General features: G+C 41.3%; 1 protein-coding gene across 17 annotated transcripts in view; it reads right to left on the minus strand.

Annotated features, from left to right (window-relative positions):
• Positions 1 to 23180, minus strand: part of immp2l (inner mitochondrial membrane peptidase subunit 2) — a 660141-nt gene that overhangs the window by 624682 nt on the left and 12279 nt on the right. For all 17 annotated transcript variants that reach the window (XR_005946440.1, XM_041215711.1, XM_041215706.1 and 14 more), the window contains one exon: positions 21891 to 22028. Coding sequence is in view for 16 of the 17 variants with exons in the window: in XM_041215706.1 (XP_041071640.1) it covers positions 21891 to 22028 (138 nt within the window). In the remaining variant the exon portion in view is untranslated. The remainder of the gene's footprint in view (positions 1 to 21890; positions 22029 to 23180) is intronic.

A 23180-nucleotide genomic window follows, 5' to 3' on the forward strand; every position in this document is an offset into this window, starting at 1 on the left:
TTCAATGAGACATAAAATATTCCAGACCAATTGGAAAAAATAATTAGTAGGTAAAACAGCAAATAATTAGAAATGATTAAGTGGTCAATTTAGGGTACAGGCTAGACTTATTTCCACAAGAGAAAGGAGTACAGCAATAGCTAAAGATTCTGTGAGAGTAAGGAAAGTGAAATCAAACTGTGAACTAAAAAGAGAGACATGTGTCAAATCCAGGCCTAAAAACAAAAATAAAATTAAATATAAAAGAGAGGAAGAAACAAAAGTAATTGATAGGGTGTGGAGAAAGACAGGGAAAAAGTAAATGACACAATAAGTACATACAAAGTAAAAGAATAATTAAAGATATAACTAATGGGAGATGAAAACATCTCATGAGAATGAAGAAACAATGAAAGGACAAAATAAATACTTTGCTTCAACTTTCATAGAAGAGTAGAATTAAAAAGAGTATGAGGATAGAGCTATTAGATACAATGGGTACAGATAAGAAAACAGTATCTAGCTAAGATTATCAAAACTTCTTAATAGGAAACAGCGAACCTTTCCACAATCCTAATCAAACAAAACAATGATGCAATTTTAAAGAGCTAAGTTCTAATATATAAAATAAAGATTGATGAATTCAATTTAAAAAGTGATCCAATGTAAGTTAGAAATTAAGACTTTATGAAAGGTTCTCAACAGCATGAAAAATGGGAGAACAGCATGAAATGCTGGTAATGAGCGAGAGTGCTATGACTGTAGGTACAACCACAATGAAATGCTCTGCTAACCGCAAAGCTGTTTCGACTACCTCCATGAAGGCAAGTTGCCAGGGTGTTAAAGCTGCAGGATAGGTAAAATATTAACGAATGACAGTCACAATTCAGTGCAAAAACAGCAAGGTAGGAAGAATGAAACTTGTGTGTTGTTAGGTGGCGGTTTTAATAGCCACCTGAGTGTGAAATTGGATTGTAACGTGTCAAGAATTAAAGACATATCCAGGTGGATTTAATTACAAATCAAACTGCAGGGTCACATCAGGACCGGTTGAGGAAACATCAACAATTCTTCTGCCCATGTGATCATGTGTTAGCTATACATGAAGGAATTTGTGCAGTTTGAGTTATTCCTCTCATCAATATCTTATTATTTTAAGGTGCAGAAGAGATCAAAGTCATTTGCTGGCATTGTAAATTGTTTTCTGGTAAATCACTTTGGCATTCATTTGCTTTTCAAACTGCACAGAAATATATACTATTCAACACTCAAACTACGCAAGCACAGATCAGTAGAGAGATAAAAAGATAAACCTATAATTGCATCTTCTAATCAAAGCAATGGTTAGGGATATAAAGTTATTATTTATTCATGCAAGCTAATAATGCAAACTACTGAATAATATTTGAGTTATTTCGCTACAGCTGAACTCTTTATGAAGTCATAATCCAGTAAGTTATCTTTAAAATTACTGCAGCTGGCCTGTAACAATTAAGAAAAAAATGTGTTTCCACAAATATATGCATTAAGGTACTTCATGGGTTTAAAGTTTTAGCAGTTTTTTAAACAAAATACAAAAAAAGAGGCAGGAGGTGCAGAACAGGAGGTGATGACCAAGAAATTGGTAATCCATTCATTTTGTCACTGATTGTGACTGAAGTCTTTCTTCCTTACTTGGAACAAAATGCATATCTTACTAATCCACATTGTATTTATTTGGCATGAATGGAATTATGTGCGAAGTCACAGGAGTTTAAGCATCTTTCATTTCTAAATGGATTAAGTGGACACTTAAAACATTTGGGGACTGACAACTGTCCCGTGCTTGATATAATCCAAATGACCACATGACCTATTGACAAGTCTCTGAATTGTAACAAGCCTTCTTATGACTTTTCACAATTCTATATCTTAAGAATGCATTTTATTCTGGAGTGTACATTGTATGTTTTATTCCAATTCATGTTGCTATAAATGGACTAAATATTATCTCAGATATTTTATCACCATAAAACCACACATAAAATTTCTTAAATTTTTGAAGCTTTGTGCATGTGTCAACACGTATTATTTTAAAAGTTGTCAAGAGTATGCAGTACACAAAAGATGAATCACTGTAAATACTTTGACTATTTTTCCTCACAATCTACCATTATTTGCACCTCAGGCAGAATGCACATTGGTAATCTCGGACCTGTCATTTGATGCTATATACTTTAATACCTTCCTAAAAGGCTATTATGTATTCCTGATCAGTTATAGCACAAGTCAGCAGAAATTGATGAACTATCTTTATTTTGCACAAACAATACAGCCTCAACAACTGGATGAAAATAGTCCAGTGCATCTTTCAAAGCTTTTCAGTTCGTAAAATGAAAAATTGCAAGAAATCTCTCTCAACAAGGGTTACAAATCTTGCACACAGATTTACTGGATTTCAAAACCACGAGGAGCAATCCTTCAAATTCAAATGCAATATCATCTTCACATAATATGTAGCAAACTATACGCAAATATCATGTCGGCAGCTTTTATGCTGGGAAACCACTTCGAAAAAGCAACTGAAGCAATCCGTACAGTGCAGCTGCAGTTTTGAAGGTTATGAAAATCTACTTCAAGATGAGACCTGTAACTGTTCAAATAATTCAAATGAAATTGAGAGAAGAGTTTGACCCTGAGTTTCTGACCCCATATCCTCTCCATTACCAAAAACATTGGCTGCTGAAACATACCTCCATGCCTTTGTTAATTCCAGGCTTGACCATTCCAATGCTCCCCTGGCTGGCCTTCCACCTTGTACATACTATAAACATGAGCTAATCCAAAATTCTGCTACCTGTATCCTAACTTGGATCAAGCCCCTTTCACCCACTGTGCTCGGTGACCTACATTGACTCTCAGTCTGGCAGTGCTTCAATTTTAATGTCAATAATAGTCCCGTCCTTGTTTACATATCCACCCATGGCTTCACACAACTTTCTACTTCTGCATCCTGTTATGACTGGGTGAGAGTGAATGAGCTGGCTTCCTTCTTTATTTAACCTACTCAGTTGGTCACAATATAGGTTTGTTTAAAATTCTTTCCCCGTGGATACCTTTATGCAATCCAAATGTATTGACTTTCTCATAAACGATTACGTCCTTGGCTTGTCTGTGAGATGTAGTTGGTGGTACGTTGCGGCCGCTAAGTTAGATGATTCTGGTAGAACTTTAGAGCTGTCCTTGTTGGTTTTGTAGTCTGTTGGAGACTCTTGTTGGCTTGTCCCTAGATGACCTGCTTTTGTCTGCAGGGGTGGCTGAGGAGGCTGTCCTGTTTCTTCCTGCTTGTTGTCTATCTCTGCTAAACACACTTGCCTCCAGCAAGAGAGAAAGAGAGAGAGATGGCCTGCTGTTATTCTTCTTGATTTTGCCAAAACACTGATCTTCAGCCAGTTTAAACCCATTTTCCCAGGAGAGAGGAATAGGCATGTTGTGTATCCACAGTCTGTTTCGCTTTCATGTTAAACTTTTTGACACATTCTGAGATATAGATCAACAGGAGATGGGTTTTTTGATGTCTGATGACATGTAGTTGGCTGGGGAAACAGTTTCCATTGTTTTCACAATTCAGGAGATTGAAGTCCAGCCTTTTGCATTGTCCATGCCTTCCTTTCAGGTGTCTCTGTTTGAAGTGGGCCTTGACACCTCTTTAGGTGCGACATTTCATGTTCTCTCAGGACAGGTCTGTCTGTATAATCCACATGGGAATTTTTCAGAAAGTGGGTCACTGTACAGCAAGCTTATCCAGCTTTTTCGCTCAGGGGGCCAAATTTGCATATTTTTCTCACTCAAGGGCCCAATGAGCAAATTTCGAAAAGCGAATGTTTGGCACAACAATGAAGTGAATTTCAAAGAAAAATTGAGGTTTTAAGGAAAGAAACAATTGCTGAGCAAAAGAACAGCAATGTCATTGCAATAAATTGTTAAGTTAGAAAAGAGCAATTAATAAAAATGACCAGAATGTGAGTGGGTCAGAGTGTGTGTCCAGCTCACTCCCAGTCTCAGGGTGCTCAGTCAATCACCCTCATCCACTGTGAGTAGGTGCGTGTGTATATGTTGGTGTGTGTTAGCAAGAGTGAAAGAGAAACCGGAAACTGGGCGCAAGGCAGACTCACACAACCACACCACACACAGTCACTCAGTCTCTCGCACTACCCCCCACACACGGTCACTCAGTCTCTCACTCTCTCCCCCTCACGCAGTCACTTATTCTCTTGCACTCCCCCCCCCACTCAGTCTCCCGCACTCCCCCACCCCACACACAGTAACTCAGTCTATCACACTCCCTTGACACATACACTCAGTCTCTCGCACTCAACTCCCCACACAGTCACTCAGTATCTCGCACTCCCCCGACACACAATCACTCAATCTCTTGCACTCCCCCCACCACACACCATCACTCAGTCTCTCGCACTCCCCTCACACACACAGTCATTCAGTCTCTCCTACTCCCCCCACACACCATCACTCAGTCTCTCGCACTCCCCCCACACACACAATCATTCAGTCTCTCCTACTACCCCCCCACACAGTCACTCAGTCTCTTGAACTGCATCTCACCCCACACAGTCAGTCTCTTGCAGTCCCCACCACCCCACACACATATACATAGTCACTCAATCTCTTGCACTACCACCCACACACACACAGTCACTTGGTCTCTCACATTCCCCCCACACACACCATCACACAGCCTCTGTGCCCCCACCTCATACAGTCACTCATTCTTTCACACTCCAACCCCCAGTCACTCAATGACTCACGCTACCCTCATCACACAGTCACTCTGTCTCTTATGCTCCCCCACACACACTCACTCACACATACTCACCACGGCACCATCTTCACCACGGCACTATCTTCTCCATGGGCCACCAAAACTTCACCCTCCCTAGGCTCAACGTACCTGGCTCCCCAGGCTCCATTCTCAATTGCTCAGCTCCCTGGGCTCCAGTGCCAACATTGCTTGGCTCCCGGGCTCCAGCACCACCATTGCTTAGCTCTCCAGGCTCCAGCCCCACCATACCTTCGCTTCCCTCAGCCCAGCAGCCCTCAGCATGCTCACCAACATTGGTGTTCATTGATCCTCCAATCACAGATGGTAAGCCTATCGGCAGCAAATGCAAGAAAGAAATGACCTGTAATTGGATGACCAGTTCCATGTAGAATATTCCATTGAAATTTGCCTGTTTGACCAGAATTTTGAAAACTGGTTCCGGGAGCCGCAAAGAGGGGCTTTGCAGGCCGTATTCGACCCCCGCAGGCCCGTTGGACAAGTCTGCTTTACAACATCAGCCTTCAGTGTCTTTTCTCATCTTTTTTAAAGAAAACACAGGTCTTTCTTAAAAAGCTCAATATGCCCTTAGTTAGTTGGTGAAGTTGTCACTCACTTTCGTGACAAACCACCTCCAGCATTCCGCAAAATCTGGCCTCTTATGGATCCCATTTTAATTGCTAAAGCAATGGTGGTCATGCTTTCAGCTGTAAAAGCCTTAAACTTTTTTTTTTAATTCATTCATGGGATGTGGGCGTCACTGGCTAGGCCAGCATTTATTGCCCATCTCTAATTGCCCTTGAGAAGGTGGTGGTGAGCTGCCTTCTTGAACCACTGCAGTCCATGTGGTGTAGGTACACGCAAAGTGCCTTTAGGGAGGGAGGTTCCAGGATTTTGACCCAGTGACTGTGAAGGAATGACAACATATTTCCAAGTCAGTATGGCTGGTGCCTTGGAGAAGAACTTCCAGGCGATGGGATTCCCATGTGTCTGCTGCCCTTGCCCTTCAAGATGGTAGTGGTCGTGAGTTTGGAAGCTTGGTGAGTTACTGCAATGCATCTTGTAGATCAGTGTTCTTCATTGCAAGGCCCACAAGCCAGTGGCTGCTCCCAAAGACACTAAATGCAGCTCTCTGATTCCATCCATCCATTTTCAGTAACCACTTTACCCTCAGAGGGCCACGGCGAGCTGAGCCCAACCCAACATTATATTCTTATTTATTTAATTTTTAACATCAAAAATGTGTATCGATGTGTAGCCTATCAAAAGTCATAAAAGTCCTTTACACGTCACACTGACCACATGGGACAATGTGTGCCAATATATCAAAGTATGTGTGTCGTATAGTAACAGTTATATTACCATAGCATTCACCATAGAACTAGCAGAGTATTCAACCATTGGTATCGTATATTTTTTTGGCCCAAGTGAGTTACTGGAAAGAATGGATGAATTCTTAATTCCATCGAAGAGAAAATCGGAGAGTAAAGCAGATAGTAAGAGTGCAACTGCGGATATTAATGAAATGAACAAAAGCAGATCCACAACAAATACAGAAAATGAGGGGGCTGGAAGAAGTAGCAGCCATGATAAGGCCATAAGCCAAAATAAAAAGACAGGTACATGCTTTGGAAGGTTAAAACCGAAAGTTTCAAGAAAAGTGGACTAGTGAGTTTTTCTTTGTGCTTAATGAAACATGTATGAAACCAGTTTGTTTAATTTGTCAGCAGACAAATTTTAAGCGCAGTAATTTAGAATACCATTACACAACAGTGCATGCAAGTTTCAGTGAAAATTACCCATCAGTAAGTAACCTAAGAAAAAGTGAAATTGAGCAAATTGCTGCTTCGTTCAAAGGCCTGCCAAAAATAAGACAGATTGAGTTCCATTGCAGAGTGTTTGACAGAGGCATCCTTTGAATTCGCATGGTTTTTAGCAAGACATAAAAAGGCATTTACTGATGCAGAGATCATTAAGGAGTGTTTTCCGATTTCTGCAGAAATCCTGTATGCCAACTTTAACACCAAAAATGCAATCCTAAAACAAAAAAAAAGACTGCAGCAGTCTGACACAACAATAATGAGAAGGGCGGAGGAAATCGAAACAGAAATGCAACAAGAGTTAACTACAAACCTTTTGGCAGCACCTTGTTTTAGTATAGTTGTGGATGAAAGTACAGATATATGTGATGTTTCTCCAAAGAAGAATTACTTCATGAAGAACTGTTGTGTTTAATACTTTTGAAAGGTCAGACAAAATGGGAAAACATTTTGATTGCCCTCCTTGATTTTTTGGTGAGAATAACCTGGATTGGACAAAGTTTACGTCTGTGCATACAGACGGTGCACCAAATATGAGGGAAGGAGAATGGATTAATTGGCCTGATGAGGAAGCGAGAGGAAATATCCAAATTCACAGTGTTTCACTGCATTATACATCAAGAAGCATTCGTGGGTAAACTAAAGAATAGCGAAATGCAAAACATCATGGTGTTAGTTATAAAGGTGGTCAATTTTTTTGTTTCAAGAGAACTGAATCACAGGCAGTTTCGAGCATTACTGGAAGAGTACGAGACAGAGTATGGCGACCTATGAAGTGAGATAGTTAGTTCGTGGCAGGGTCCTTGAAAGATTTTTGGATCTCCTCCCTCAGATTTGTGAATTTCTTGAATGCAAGGGGAAGGAGGAGAAAGACTTGGAAAACTCAGGGTGGATAATAAAGCTGGCATTTTTGACTGACATCACGTGCCACTTGAATACGCTAAATCCCCAGTTGCAAGGGAAACAGAAACTTCCCAGTACCATGTTGCACGTAGTAACTGCTTTTCAAAACTAGATTACAACATTATTCATTCCCAACACGCACTTTGTTTACTTTCCAAAACTCCGGACAGTCACTTCAAAAAATCCAGAGCTTTTGAAACATTTCAAGTACAATTCATTTGTACACGTTTTAGAAGAACTGAGGGTGGAATTTGAATCTAGATATGAAGACATAAAGGAGTACAGGAGTCTTTCAATTTCACCGAGAACCCCTTTCACTTAGCAGTGTCATCTCTGTCACCAGTTATCACAGACCTATGGTCAGAATGTGCTGAATTGGAGAGCGAAATTGTGGAACTTCAGGGAGATGACATCATGAAGTCTGAACTTCAAACAAGTGTTTATCATTTTTGGAACACAGTCCCTGACACACAATACCCATCTCTGAACCAGTGTGCGCAAAAAGTGCTGTCATTTTTCTTGTCAGTATGTACGCCTGAGAATCCACCTTTTCAACAAATGAATATTGTGAAAAGAAAACAGAGAAACAAACTGACCAATGAACATCTGGACTACCTTACTAGGATCATAATGACAGACTACAAATGTTACATGAAGGAAGTCAAGGAGCAACAGACAGCTCTTCCAGTTTTTAAAGCAAGTTTTACATTATTCAGCTTTTAAAAAGTTTACTTGCATAGGTGCATTTTTAATTCCTTATATTTTCCTGGTTATTGTTTTATAAATGCTGTAGTTTTTAATTGTACGTATATTTATTTTTACGTATAATATGGGATTTTGTTTTAGTTGCATGCATCGCTCTGTAACATTACATCATGAAGGAGTAGTAAGCAATGGTAATTTAGTAGTCGATGTTGCTCTCACGTTGCAGGATTTTTTGCTAAATTGGCCCTTGCTTGAAAAATAGTGAAGATCACTGTTGTAGAGATGGTACACACTGCTGCCACTGTGTGTCGGTGGTGGAGGGAGTGAATGTTTGTGGATGGGGTGCCAATCAAGCGGGCTGCTTTGTTCTGGATGGTGTCAAGCTTCTTGAGTGTTGTTGGAGCTGCACTCATCCAGAGAATCAAGGCTGTTTAGAAAATCCTATAAAGATTCTATATTATGCAGAAAATGTCTGTTTATTCAAGACCCCAATTTCTTACAGGTCCCCCCTTTGAGAAGGACTAATTTTTAAATAACAATTATTTTTTAAATACAAGCTGTTTTCCTAATTTCTTGATTATATTTTGTAGATAACATACTAAAGCTACTAGAATTATTTGATTACTTTGCTTGGCACTTGCTGCTAATTTCCAAGCTCTTAGCATATAAATACATATAAGTAAAGCAATAGATTATGCATGGACTTAAAGGATTCTCCAGCTCTCCATTCACCTGTATCCATCTTGTGGCTAATTCTTACCAAGTATTATTTCTCCTAGCCTTCATTTGTCTCAATCCAAAGTTCTTTTTACATTTACTTTAATTTGACTCTAAGGTGGTAATTGTCAGAGGGAGTAAAACTAATTGTTTTAAAGTTAGTTTCTTTATGAGTATGTGACGGTACCATGACCATTTAAAAATGTTTCCTTCCTCTTCGTGTCATATTAACTATTTCACGCTGTTTGTCAAATAGTTGAGCAAGCTAAGAGCCTGGAAATTAGCAGCAAGTGCCAAGCCAAGTAATCAGATAATTCTAGATAAAAACAAAAAAACTGCGGATGCTGGAAATCCAAAACAAAAACAAAAACAGAATTACCTGGAAAAACTCAGCAGGTCTGGCAGCATTGGCGGAGAAGAAAAGAGTTGACGTTTCGAGTCCTCATGACCCTTCGACAGAACTTGGCGGAGAAGAAAAGAGTTAACATTTCGAGTCCTCATGACCCTTCGACAAGTTCTGTCGAAGGGTCATGAGGACTCGAAACGTCAACTCTTTTCTTCTCCGCCGATGCTGCCAGACCTGCTGAGTTTTTCCAGGTAATTCTGTTTTTATTTTTGAATCAGATAATTCTAGTAGCTTTAGTATGTTATCTACGAAATATAATCAAGAAATTAGGGCAACAGCTTGTATTTAAAAAATAATTGTTATCTAAAAGTTAGTCCTTCTCAAACGGGGGAACTATAAGAAATTGGGGTCTTGAATAAACAGGCATTTTCTGCATAATATAGAACATGGATAGGATTTTCTAAACAGCCTTGACTCTCTGGATGAGTGCAGCTCCAAAAACTAATTGTTATCTAAAAATTAGTCCTTCTCGAAAGGGAGAACTGTAAGAAATTGGGGTCTTGAATAAACAGACATTTTCTGCACAGCTGCATCATGTACCCTCATATGTCAGTTACTTCACAGGTTACATATCACTTCTGCACACTCACAGCAGTGTCTCACTTCCTTCTTTAATCATCTGTTGGAATTTCACATTCCTTATGTCATCTTCACACGTTTTCCTGTCTGTTGGATGTGATTTCTAGAGATTCTCTTGTTACCAAATTTTCTATTCAGGCAGTGTTCCTTCTGCTACATGTTGCTTCATCATGCTTGGTGGTAATCTCTCTGCCCTCTCCCACAAATTCCTGGTCTATATGGATCGTGCAGTGCTTCAAACTGGAATATTAAAAGCTGCTAAAACTAAGGAGAAAAATAAATGTTTTTCTCTCTGTATGTTTTTAATGAATAGGTCTGAGGTGGAGTGATCCGAACCCTCGCGTGCCGATTGCACTCGGAGTTCCTCAGGGTAGTGTCCTAGGCCTGACCATCTTCAACTGCTTCAACTGACCTTCCTTCCATCATAAGGTCAGAAGTGGGGATGTTCGCTGATAATTGCACAATGGTCAGTGCCAATTACGACTGAAGCAGTCCATATCCAAATGCAGCAAGACCTGGACAATATCCAGGCTTCGGCTAACAAGTGGCAAGTAACATACATGCCACACAAGTGTTAGGCAATGACCATCTCTAACAAGAGAGAATCTAACCATCGCCCCTTGACACTCAATGGCATTACCATTGCTGAAACCCCACAATCAACATCCTGGGGTTACCATTGACCAGAAACTGAACTGGGCTAGCCATTTAAACACAGTGGCTACAAGAGCAGGTCAGAGACTAGGAATCCTGCGGCAAGTTACTCACCTCCTGACTCTCCAGAGCCTGTCCACTATCTACAAAGTATCAGTCAGGAGTGTGATGGAATACTCTCCTGGGTGAAGTCCCCCATTTTGACATGATCCAAGATGGCGTACCCCAAGTTGTTAAGCTCCCGGGTGAGGAGGGATCAACTGGCTCCCCTTCTTTATTCAAGCCCCTCTGTGGGTCGCAATAAGGTTCATTTAAAAAGGATCCCTTCTCTCATGGATACCTTCTCCCAGTCCAAATGTATTTATGTTTTAAAAGGAGCCAATTTAACCAGGCTTTCTTGTGTCAAAGAAAGAGTGAGTTTAACAGTTACTAAAAAACGGGAAAAAATAATAAAAACGCAACACAAAGATTAGAAATGAGAAGTGAGTCCAGAAATAAAAGTTAAAAAAAAGTATATGAATCAGTCTTTTGGCTTGTCTGTGAGCAGTAGATGGCAAAGCATTGCAGCCGTTAAGTAATTCTGGTAGGGTTGACTTTGGCAGTTGGTTTGGGGATTCTTGGTTCTGCAGGCTAGGGGAAAGGAGTTGTCCTGTTTCCTTTCCGACTGTGCTGACTTGTGATTTGTTTCCACCAATCAGAGAGAAAGGACTTTTTACCTGCAAGCGCAGGGATGCCTAGTTGATGTTCTTCAAGTGTGACCTTCACAACACACATTAACACCAGAACAGAACACCAAAACTGGCACACATAATCAGGGTTTCAGTTGCTTTTTAACCCCTTTCCTTGTGCATTCCTGGAAGGGAAAAAAAAACAAACATGTATTTTGCCCAGATCTGTTTTCTTTTCAACTCAGTTCATGTCCATAGTCTGGGATATAACTCAACAGGAAGTGGTTTCTGCTGAGATGGTAATCAATTTTCATTATCCCTACAACCACTTGAGATTACAGTTCAGTTTTTGCATTGCATCTTTTCCTTTGAAGTGCCTCTGTCTGAAATAAGCCTTGTCACACATTTTTAGGTGCAACTTTCCATTCTCTCGAGATTAGTTGGTCAAGTAATCCACACAGGGATTTTCCAGCAAGTGGTTAGTTTACAGTCTCATCCAGCTTTTGCTTGTAGGCCCTTTTTAAAAAAAAATACATCTTACTTAAAAATTCAATACATCTTAAGTGATTCGGGGCTATGATCCACAGTCATGACAGGATGTTACATCGAGCCACTTAAGAGCAACTGACGCCTTTTTTTCTCCTTCTAAACTTTAATCATTATTCACCCTCCTTGCAAGTTCATCCCATTTGCCTAATTAAAGTTGATGAGTTGGAACGCAGTTTGCTCCCTATAAGCATCTCTATCTTCTACCTCTCTATCCTCCTTTAAGGTGCTCCTTAAAACCCAGCTCTTTGACTCAGTTTTTTGGCCACTAGTCCTAATAGTGGATTATGTGGCCTGGTGTTAAATTTTGTTCTGATAATCACATTTGTCATGCTCAAGCAATATAGACTTACGGATTTATGGAAAGTGGGCACTACTTTTAAAACAAAGTAGAGAGTGGATACCCTGCTTTTGAAACAAAATGGAGTTGAGTATTAAGGTGACCTTTTTCCTTTTCTGCCAATATACATGGAACTACACAAGGCCCTGGATGCTAGCCTGCATGTCAGGACAAGCCATCAAAATGCAAGTAACCTTTTCGGACATTTCACTGAGAAGGCATTAACATGCAACAAACTTTCCTATGAATTAGTAGCTGTAATCATTATCCAAATAGTTACAAAAACTAGTTTTTTACAAGATTTTTCACAAGATACGGGCTATGCTCACTAGGCCAGCATTTGTTGCCTTTCCTTAATTGCCCTTGAGAAGGTGGTAGATGAGCTGCCTTCTTGAACCACTACAGTCATTATGGTGTGGTACACCCACAGTGCTGTTCGGGAGGAAGTTCCAGGATTTTGACTCAGCAACAGTGAAGGAACTGTAATAAGTTCCAAGTCAGAATGGTTGTGGCTTGGAGGGGAACTTGCAGGTGGTGATGTGTCCAAGGGTTTAGTGCCCTTGTCCTTCTAGTTGATAGAGATCATGAGTTTGGAAGGTGCTGTTGAAGGAGCCTTGGTGCAGTGCATCTTGTATAAGATACACATTGCTGCCACTGTGTGGCAGCGGTGAAGAGACTAAATATCTAAGGTTAGGGCTGCCAAGTCTGGCTGGACATATTCTGGGGGATGTCAGAGGAGGTGCCGTTACAGAAAGCCAGTCATATGGTACAAGCAAATTCTAAGGCAGCACAAGAGAGCAGAAGAGCGAACATCCCTACTTTTGATCTTATGATGGAGGGAAGGTCACTGATGAAGTGGCTGAAGGAGGTTGGGCCTAGGGCACTAACCTCAGGAACACCAGCAGCAATGTCTTGGGGCTGAGATGACTGACCTCCAACAATCACAACCATCTTCCTTTGTGCTAGGTATGACTAAGCAGTAGAGACTTTTCCCTCTGATTCCAATTGACTTCAGTTTTGCTAGGGCTTCTTTATGCCTCACTCAGTCAAATGCTGCCTTAATGTCAAGGGCAGTCACTCTAACCTCAGCTCTTTTGTCCATGCTTGGACCAAGGCTGTAACGAGGTCAGGAGGTGAGCGGCCCTGGCAAAATCCATTGAGCTGCAGTGAGCAGGTTATTGCTATGTAAGTGCCGCTTGATAGTCCTGTGTTGTAGCTTCACCAAGTTGATATTTCACTTTTAGGTATGGCAGGTGCTGCTCCTAGCATGCCCACCTCTAATCTTCATTAAACCTGAGTTGATGCCCCACCTTGATGGTAAGGGTAGAGTGGAGTGCCGGACAATGAGGTTACAGATACAATTCTGCTGCTGATGGCCCACAACATTTCATGGATGCTCCATTTTGAGCTGCTAGATCTGTTTGAAATCTACCCTGTTTAGCACATTGGCAGTGGGACACATGATAGAAGGTATCCTCAATGCGAAGACATGATTTTATCTCTACAAGGAATGTGTGGTGGTCAGTTCTACCAATATTATCATGGACAAATGCATCTGAGACATCTAAATTGGTGAGCATGAGATCCAGCAGGTTCTTCCCTTTTGTTGGTTCCCTCACTATCTGCCGCAGTTCTGCAGCTACGTCCTTTAGGACTCGGCTAGCTGGCTCAGTAGAGGAGCTGCTGAGCCAATCTTGGTGGTGGACAATGAAGTCCTCAACCCGAATACATTCTGTGCCCTTGCCACCCTCAGTGCTTCTTCCAATTGCTGGTCAACATGAAGGAGTTCTGATTCATCAGCTAAGGCGAGGGGCAGTAGGTGGTAATGAGCAGGAGGTTTCCTGCCCATGGTTGACCTGATGCCATGAGACTATAGGGTCCAGAGTCACTGTTCAGAACTCCCAGGCCAACTCCCTCCTGACTGTATACCACTGTGCCATCAACTGTGGTGGGGTCTGTCCTGCCAGTGAGATGGTACATTATCATGGTAAGTGGGACATTATCATGCTCATTCAATCATACCTTACAGATAATGTCCAGGCTTGAGTAGTCTGAGTCAGGTCTCCCAATTTTGGCATAATCCCCCATATATTAGTAAGGAGCACTTTGTAGGGTCCATAAAGCTGGTTGTGCTGTCGTAATTTCCGTTGCTGAGGTCATTTCCAGGCAGTCCATCCGGTTTCATTCCTTTTCGAATTCGTAGCAGTTTGGTACAACTGACAGGTATACTATTATCCCAGTATAGAGTGGGGCAGTATTTGTGTAAAGGGCAGAGACAAGCAAGAGCTTCTACAGTGTGTTCAAGAGAATTTGCAGCATCAGCATTGTTATAATCCTATTAGGAACCGTTAACATTTGAAAAGAAATCTGAACACCCAGTAATTGACTAACAGAACTATGCCACAAGATTTCATACTATTAAACGTAAACGCACTTTATGTATATATATATATATATATAAAGAGAAATTAAACAAAGCAAGCTTCACTAAGTTAACATTATAGCTTATAAAAACTTGTGCTATAAACTCAGTTCTACTTTTTACTTCGTTCTCAAGAGTTCCCTTATCTTACAAAATCTTGAAGGTTTATTAACTTTTCCCAAAAGGTATGCCACAGCCCTCCGGAATTCACTTTCATTCACGGTAATATTCTAGCTATTCCTTGAGGTGCACATTACATGGGAATCCTGCCATTATCTTTTAGATAGGCAATCCTCCAATTTTCTTTAAAGGCCTCACGACTGTGGCCCCTTCAGCTCCTTGTCCTGGCTTTGGACATACATAAACTGCTTTATTTTCCACTAGGCTGCTCCCTCAGTTTCTGTACAGCTCTTTCCAAGCTAACTATTCAAACTAACTGCTTTCTGCCACAAGGCTCTATGAGGACCAATGTAGATTTCTTCCAGTAGCTGCAAGTTAGAGCAACTCCTCCAGCTGCTTTTCCCTCATGAAATCCAAACTGAACTGCTTGATTGTGTCAGTAAACACACGCAGATAAATTAAACAAAAAACCTTCAAAACAAGGCTCCACCCTGAATCACTATCTCTATGGCAATGTGGCATGCTTTGATTCAAACAGAAATGGAAACTAATTATTTTACTTTCAATACAATTTTTTGATTCTGCAACCCATATCAATAATTTATATCATTAATGGAGTTTTACAACTTTTTCTCCAGACTCTCTGGCTCCATTACAAGCTTAGAGATGGATTATACATTGTTCAAGTTTTTCACTATTAGCTCTAACCTTGCAAGACAAACATAGGTTCGTTTTTAAGTATAATAACCCCAGGCTATGCTGAGTTGCATTTACATCAGAATTGCTTATCAGTTTCTCCATCAGATGGCCCCATTTTATCTACAGTTAAAACTTTAATTACTAAAACTAAAAGTTATATTTTAAAACACATAAACCATGAACTAGATTTCTGCAACAATGGGGAAACAGCATTACTGGATTGAGTTCTGGAGAATGAGTTGGGTCAAGTGGATCAAGAATCAGTTGGGGAACATTGAGGCATCAGTGGTCATAGTATCATAAGGTTTAGAGTTAATGTTTTGAGTCCGAATGACGCTTCTTCAGAGCTCTGAAGAAGATTCATACTGGCTTGAAACGTTAACTCTTTTTCTCTCCACAAATGCTGTTAGACTTGCTGAGTTTTTCCAGCATTTTCTGTTTTTGTTTCAGATTTCCAGCATCCGTAGTATTTTGCTTTTATCATAAGGTTTAGGTTGGCTATGGAAAAGGACAAGGACCAATCGAGAGTAAGAATAATGGGATGAGAACGGACGTAACCAGATAAATTGGAAACAAGGATTGCCAGGCAAAACTATCACGGAACAATGGGCTGCCTTTGAAGAGGACATAATTTGGTCAAGGTACATTCCTACAGGGGGAGATGTAGGGCAAACAAATCCAGAGCTCCCTAGCTGACAAATAGATAGGGAGTAAAATAAAGGAAAAATGGAATATATGACATATATCAGGGTGCATATGACGTATGTCAGGTGGATATTACAATTGAGAACCAAAATCCTGGAACCTCTAGCTTTGGATGTCCCAATCTTTCCTCCTCATGGGAATGTGCTTGATTTGTACCAGAATTATCCCTGCCATGAAGGCCTGTCATTTGCTTGTTTACTGTTTCCCCACCCAATCTTTATTTCCAATCCACCTGTGGTAGATTCTTTCTTAAACCACTGAAATTGGTTGAAGTCCAGTTGGCTATTTTCACTATTGGTTTTTCTTTGTGCCTTCCCTCAACAACTTTAAAACCTAATTTCATTATGATCATAATTACCCAGATTACTCTACAACACACTCCACTTGCCTATACTTCATTACCCCGAACGAGATCCAGCACTGCTTTCTTCCTCGTTGGGCTAGAAAGATATTGATTAAGGAAGTTCGGCTTCACCCTCTTTGCTTTTTACTCTACTATTACTATTCTGTTATTTTTACATTTCTCTGAAATTTGTATGCATATTTGCTCCTCTATCAACTTCTTACTATTTGAGGCCCATAGCAAACACTCAATAATGTAACAGCTACTTTTCTGTTCTTCAATCTAATCAAATAGAATCAGTCTTTGAATCCATTATTTTATCATTCCTTTGCAGAACTGTAATATTATCCTTAATCAATACAGTCACTGGTCCTTCCTGTCTTTTTTCCTCTCCTGTTCCTCCTGAATACAATGCCACCAGGAATGTTTAGCTCCCATTCCTGCCAATGCTTAAGCCAGATCTCTATTATAGCTACTATATCATAACCCAAGCCTCCTGGTTTCTAACCACCTTATCTCTCCACTCTGCTACTGTGTCATGGTGTCCCTGCCCTCAGCCAAGCTAGTTAACTTCTCTGCGAGGACATTAGTCCCAGCCCTGTTCAAATACAATCCACCCCTCCCACTCCAGCACTGGTCCCATGGAATCAGGAACCTAAAGGCTATCCTCTTGCACCAATTCTTCAGCCATGCATTCAGCTGCATATATCTTCCTGATTCTGTACCCACTAGCATGTAATGGCAGTATCCAGACATTATCATCTTTGAGGTCCTGTACACCATAGCTTCCCTCAATAGAAAAGTATATCGTAAGTTAGATAGATCTGCTCATACACACGTTGTGTAACTAAATTTACTCCAACCAGCGCTGCTTAAATACCCTGAAGCTGGAGAACACCAGAACAGATTAGGACAAGATTTTGCTCACTGAAGTAGTAGTTATGGCTTGTGTCTTCTGCAGGAAAAATATCAGAACTTAAATCCCAATGGCAGGCTGATAGCCCTAAGGGTGTAAAATATGCTACAAACTTACGTAATGGCACTAGAAAATATTTTAACAAATGAACAGGGTATGTAGAGTGTTCTTGAAATATTGTGACTAAGCAATTACTCAGCAACAATCCTACATCTATAAATATTGTGATGAAATCTATATTTTTGTCAGTGTGCGTTTAAGGTGTGGAGCTTTGGTACTTTTTCATTTGTCGGGGGGTGGGGGGGTGACCCTTGGTTGACTGAGATGTTAACATTTAGGGTACGGGATGTACCAAGGGTTGATACATTCGACCCTGCCTTAGAATAGGGGACAGAATAGGTATCTGGAAATCACTGCCTAAGTTGGTGGTTGAAGCTGAAATGCTCAACTCATTTAAAAGATACCCGGATCTGCATCTGAAGTGTGAAAGCCTGCAAGGCTCTGGACCAGGTGCTGGAAAGTGGGATTAAAATGAGTGGCTAGTTTTTTTTCTCTTTTTGGCCAACACATACATAATGAGCTGAATGGCCTCTTTCTGAACTGTAACTTTTCTATGGTTCTATAGAAACAGGTTACACTGATCAGTTCAAGGTGCAGAATAAACATCAGCCCATGGGAAGCAAACCAAGAGCAGTGTGGGCAGCTGAAGTGCTGTGGTTTAGCTGTGCTGGCTGGGGCTCAGAGAAGTGATGTGAGCCATTGATAGCTCCATGTTGTTAAGAGTTAGGGCTCAGGGAAGCCCAGTAGCAGTTGCTAGCAGCAGCATGGCTGAAAGCTGGGACCTTGCCTATGTTCAGACTCTGGAGCATAGCCTGACCAACACAAGAGGGACAAGTCTCAGTAGGAGGTCAGCTCAGCTAGAAAAGAAGACCAAGAAGGCTGGAATAGAGATAAATAATGTGCCTTTTATGTTAAGATTGTACCTGTGGAAATCAGGTATAACGGTGCTGCTGTAGGCTGGAAATCAGACTGACTCATAGAAGAAGAGCAGAAATCCCTCATGAGGAAGACAGAGTTTTTCAAGGATTGTGTGACTTACAGTGATAACTGTTATCTGGGTTGGTTGCTGAGAAATTTGGGGAAACTGTCTTGACAGTGTCTGCCAGTTAATGTGCAGTTTGTGGTGTGTTCAACGACAGTTTGGCTGTTAATTCATGTTTACCTCATGTTAGTTCTGGATGTTAGAGTATAGGATAGACAGTATTGACTATTTCAAAAACAGAATTACCTGGAAAAACTCAGCATCGGCGGAGAAGAAAAGAGTTGACGTTTCGAGTCCTCATGACCCTTCAACAGAACTAGGTGAATCCAAGGAAAGGGGTGAAATATAAGCTGGTTTAAGGTGTGGTGGTGGTGGTGGTGGTTGGTGGGGGGGGGGGGGGGGGGGGGGGGGGGTGGGGGGGGGGGAAGTGGAGAGAAGTGGAGGGGGGTGGTGTGGTTGTAGGGACAAGCAAGCAGTGATAGGAGCAGATCATCAAAAGATGTAACAGACAAAAGAACAAAAGAACACATAGGTGTCGAAGCTGCTGATATTATCTAAACGAATGTGCTAATTAAGAATGGATGGTAGGGCACTCAAGGTATAGCTCTAGTGGGGGTGGGGGGAGCAGAAAAGATTTAAAAATAATGGAAATAGGTGGGAAAAGAAAAATCTATATAATTTATTGGAAAAAACAAAAGGAAGGGGGAAGAAACAGAAAGGGGGTGGGGATGGAGGAGGGAGTTCAAGACCTAAAGTTGTTGAATTCAATATTCAGTCCGGAAGGCTGTAAAGTGCCTAGTCGGAAGATGAGGTGCTGTTCCTCCAGTTTGCGTTGGGCTTCACTGGAACAATGCAGCAAGCCAAGGACAGACATGTGGGCAAGAGAGCAGGGTGGAGTGTTAAAATGGCAAGCGACAGGGAGGTTTGGGTCATTCTTGCGGACAGACCGCAGGTGTTCTGCAAAGCGGTCGCCCAGTTTACGTTTGGTCTCTCCAATGTAGAGGAGACCGCATTGGGAGCAACGAATACAGTAGACTAAGTTGGGGGAAATGCAAGTGAAATGCTGCTTCACTTGAAAGGAGTGTTTGGGCCCTTGGATGGTGAGGAGAGAGGAAATGAAGGGCCAGGTGTTACATCTTTTGCTTGGGCATGGGTGAGGTGCCATAGGTGGGGGTTGAGGAGTAGGGGGTGATGGAGGAGTGGACCAGGGTGTCCCAGAGGGAACGATCCCTACGGAATGCCGACGGCGGGGGGGGGGGGGGTGAAGGATGTGTTTGGTGGTGGCATCATGATGGAGTTGGCGGAAATGGCGGAGGATGATCCTTTGAACACGGAGGCTGGTGGGGTGATAAGTGAGGACCATATCATGTTTCTGGGAGGGAGGAGAAGGTATGAGGGCGGATGCGCGGGAGATGGGCCGGACACGGTTGAGGTTGAGGGTCCTGTCAACAACCGTGGGTGGAAAACCTCGGTTAAGGAAGAAGAAGTATTGACTGTTTGCTTTGTTAACACATGTACAATAAAATTTCTTCTGTTTGTTTAAAACTGTAGAATCTTATGGCTTTATTCTCCTAATGAGTAGCTAGGACTTCAAATTTTGTCTACCTTAACAAAAACAGGCCACTGGTCCCTAACTGGATAATAACAAAATTTGGGGGTCTGGTCTGGGACTGTAACGAAATTGGGGCTTGTCTGGGGTTTTGAATCCTCAAACAGATACTAGTGCAGGGAATCTCTAAAGTTGAGGCTAATAGGGTCTCATAGTGAATCTTATTATACTTATTCAGTGTCATGACTAACAGCAAGCAGAGGTTTCATTGAATAAACAATATGTATTACAATACAAGCAGTCTTATATTATAATATTACAGAGAAATGTGAGCGGAAGTGAAGATGTGACACAACAAATTAAGAAGTGCCATAAGCAATTGAAATACTTTATAGCCAGCTCCCAGGTCATGGCAGTTATGGCTTTGTCAATTTGGAGAGGGAAGATTTAACCCTGAGTGACTTGCACCAATTAACCAAGGCTATATTAATCGTATTAGTAAAAAGGTTGTTGTTAGAGTTAAAAGCAAGGCTAAAAAAACAGATATAACTGAGGTAATAGCATAGGCATCTGAAATTGGAAGAAGAAAAGCCTGACTCAGATAGATGCAGCCTGAGTTGGCTAGAATTCAGTTGCAGATCAAGCAGCTTGAGTTCGAAAAAGATAGAGAAAAGAAAAAGCTGAACTTGAAAAGGAGGAAAAGGAAAATGAAAGAGCAAAAGAATCAGAATTATAAAGCTTAAATGAGCTCGAGAGAGAGAAGTTAGGAAGCGAGGAAAGGGATAAGGAAAGAGATAAAGAGCTTCAAAGAGAAAGAGAAGAGAGACAGTTTGCCCTGGAAAAAGAAAAGCTTCTTTTATTAGGTGAAAGAGAGGCTAATAACGATACATCGAGTCCCACTCTGAGCTTTGATATAACCAAGAATCTTTGCCTAATGCCTAAAATCACTGAGGACAGAGTTCAGAGATATTTTTTCTCGTCTGAGGTGGCTACATGCCTAGAGTGGCCAAAGGGCACATGGAATTTTATTTTGTATTTTGGTGGGGAAAGTAATAGATGTTTATTCTTCTTTTGGAAGAACAATCCTAAAATTATAAGACAGTTAAAACTGCAGTACTTAATGCTTATCAGCTTGTCCCTGAACCATATCAATTAAAATTTTGGACTTCAAAGAAAATACCGAATGAAACATTTGTAGAATTTGCCAGTGAGAAAGATATATTGTGGGACTGGTGGTTTTGAGCATCGAAACTTGAACAAAATTTTGAGAATGTGAGAGAGTAAATGATGACAGAAGAATTTCAAAACAGCATCCCAATACTTATCAGGTCATATCTGGAAGCCTGCAAGATTTCTAAAATAAGGGAAGCAGTTCTGCAGATGAGTGTGATATATCACAAAGACAGCTAAGGGCTTGTAGAACTCCATTTGTAAATCCACAGGAACTGGAACAGAATCTTTCATTAGGGAGAAGGCAGAAGCTGTTCAAGTCAACAAAAATTATAGTATAGAAAATCAAAGTGATGTAAAGAAAACTTAGCATCCTTGACGTAAAGTATGCTTTTATTGCCAATGGTTGGGGCATGTAAAAGCAAACTGTTGGAAGCTCAACGTTAAATATGTGGCAGTAATAGGGACACCTAAGGAGTCTTTGGAATAGACTGTACCAGTAAAGGAAAATGGGTGGTAAAACAGTAGCAGTAGTGCAATTACAAAGTGTTCCCTCTGAACTTATTAGAATGGGGGATATGGCTCAGGATAGTCAAGGGGATTCGTCCCTGGATGCTGATGAATTAAGTCAGGTTACTGGTAGAGAGGTATTATTGTAATCTACATTAAACAGCTTCAATTTATCAGATGGCAGTGAAATGATTGGTAATTGTACGAAAGCAAACGTGCTCAATTTCATCAGTTAATCACAGCTTGTCTGCTTGTCGCATAACAAAACTTGTGTACTGTACCTGCATTGAAGCACCCTCCACCCTTGCAATGTATGCCACACGATCGAGGAAAGTCACAGTAACAGGAACAGCAACAAAGAAACCACTAACAAATGCCTTGAGGTATCGTTTGCCAAAACCAGCTGCACGGGCCATTATCTGACAAAAAAAATTACAGTGTAAGATCTCAGTACAGTCATATGAAACCTCTGCTTGCTGTTAGTCATGACACTGAATAAACAATATGTATTACAATACAAGCAGTCTTATATTATAATAATACAGAGAAATGTGAGCAGAAGCGTAGATGTGACACAACAAAGTAAGAAGTGCCATAAGCAATTGAAATACTTTATAGCCAGCTCCCAAGTCATGGCAGTGAACACCAAAAACAGCTCTCATTACAAAAAAGTGCATCACCTTCCTATCTACAACTCTCTCCACAACACCATATCCCAGCAAGGCCCCCAACCCCATGCTTCCAGAACCAAGACATTCTCCCACCACACCACTGAGTACTCACAACTCCGTCTGGCTATCCAAGACACCCTCCATCCTGATATCCAAGACACCCTCTGTCCTTGCTCAAATATTTTGATGCCACTTTTTCAACCTTGCAACAATATTAAAAACATATTACTCCTGGTTCATCAGTATTTCAACATCCCTATCAATTTGAAACCTGCTATTGTAAGACTTTGGGCAGAATTATCCGGTCCTGTTGGTGTTGGGCATTATAGCAGACGTGAGCAGACAATATAGCAAGAAGACCAAAAATCAGTTCACACCGTCATGAAAACAGTTTGTGGTCGTCCACTCTACCTGTTAATGGTGAGCTGCATATCCCACTGCCACACATTGGGAACCTAATTTCAATACTTTAGCATTTCATCATAAGTCCTGCTTGCCGGAAACATCTCCCCCATGCTGGATTATCTGGGCATGTTGGTGTGATTGCACGCTGATCTGTTTCACAACTGTACATAAGCGACATGCACCTGGCGAGCTGCACTTCGCTCAAGACTTTGAGGTTTGTTTGCCTACCTTGCTTCGAGAAGCACTCATGGTCATCAGTGCCAGGCTTTGCAGGCAACACCACATCACTTTTAGGGGAGCTCACAGGCAGGTCTCTACCCACCAGACCAGCCGTAAGGCGGGGTGGCTTTTCAATGACTGCAGAGATAGGGCTTGCTTGGGAAAGGGGGCGAAGTGGCCTCGAGCAAAGGAAGAGGCTGCAGGGTAAGGGCCGTATTGGGGGAGGGGGGCTTTCCAAGGGCATGTGTGGGGGTAAATGTTGATCTGTGCGTGGCC

Source organism: Carcharodon carcharias, chromosome 21 (genome assembly GCF_017639515.1).
Source record: "Carcharodon carcharias isolate sCarCar2 chromosome 21, sCarCar2.pri, whole genome shotgun sequence".
Lineage (NCBI taxonomy): Eukaryota > Metazoa > Chordata > Chondrichthyes > Lamniformes > Lamnidae > Carcharodon > Carcharodon carcharias.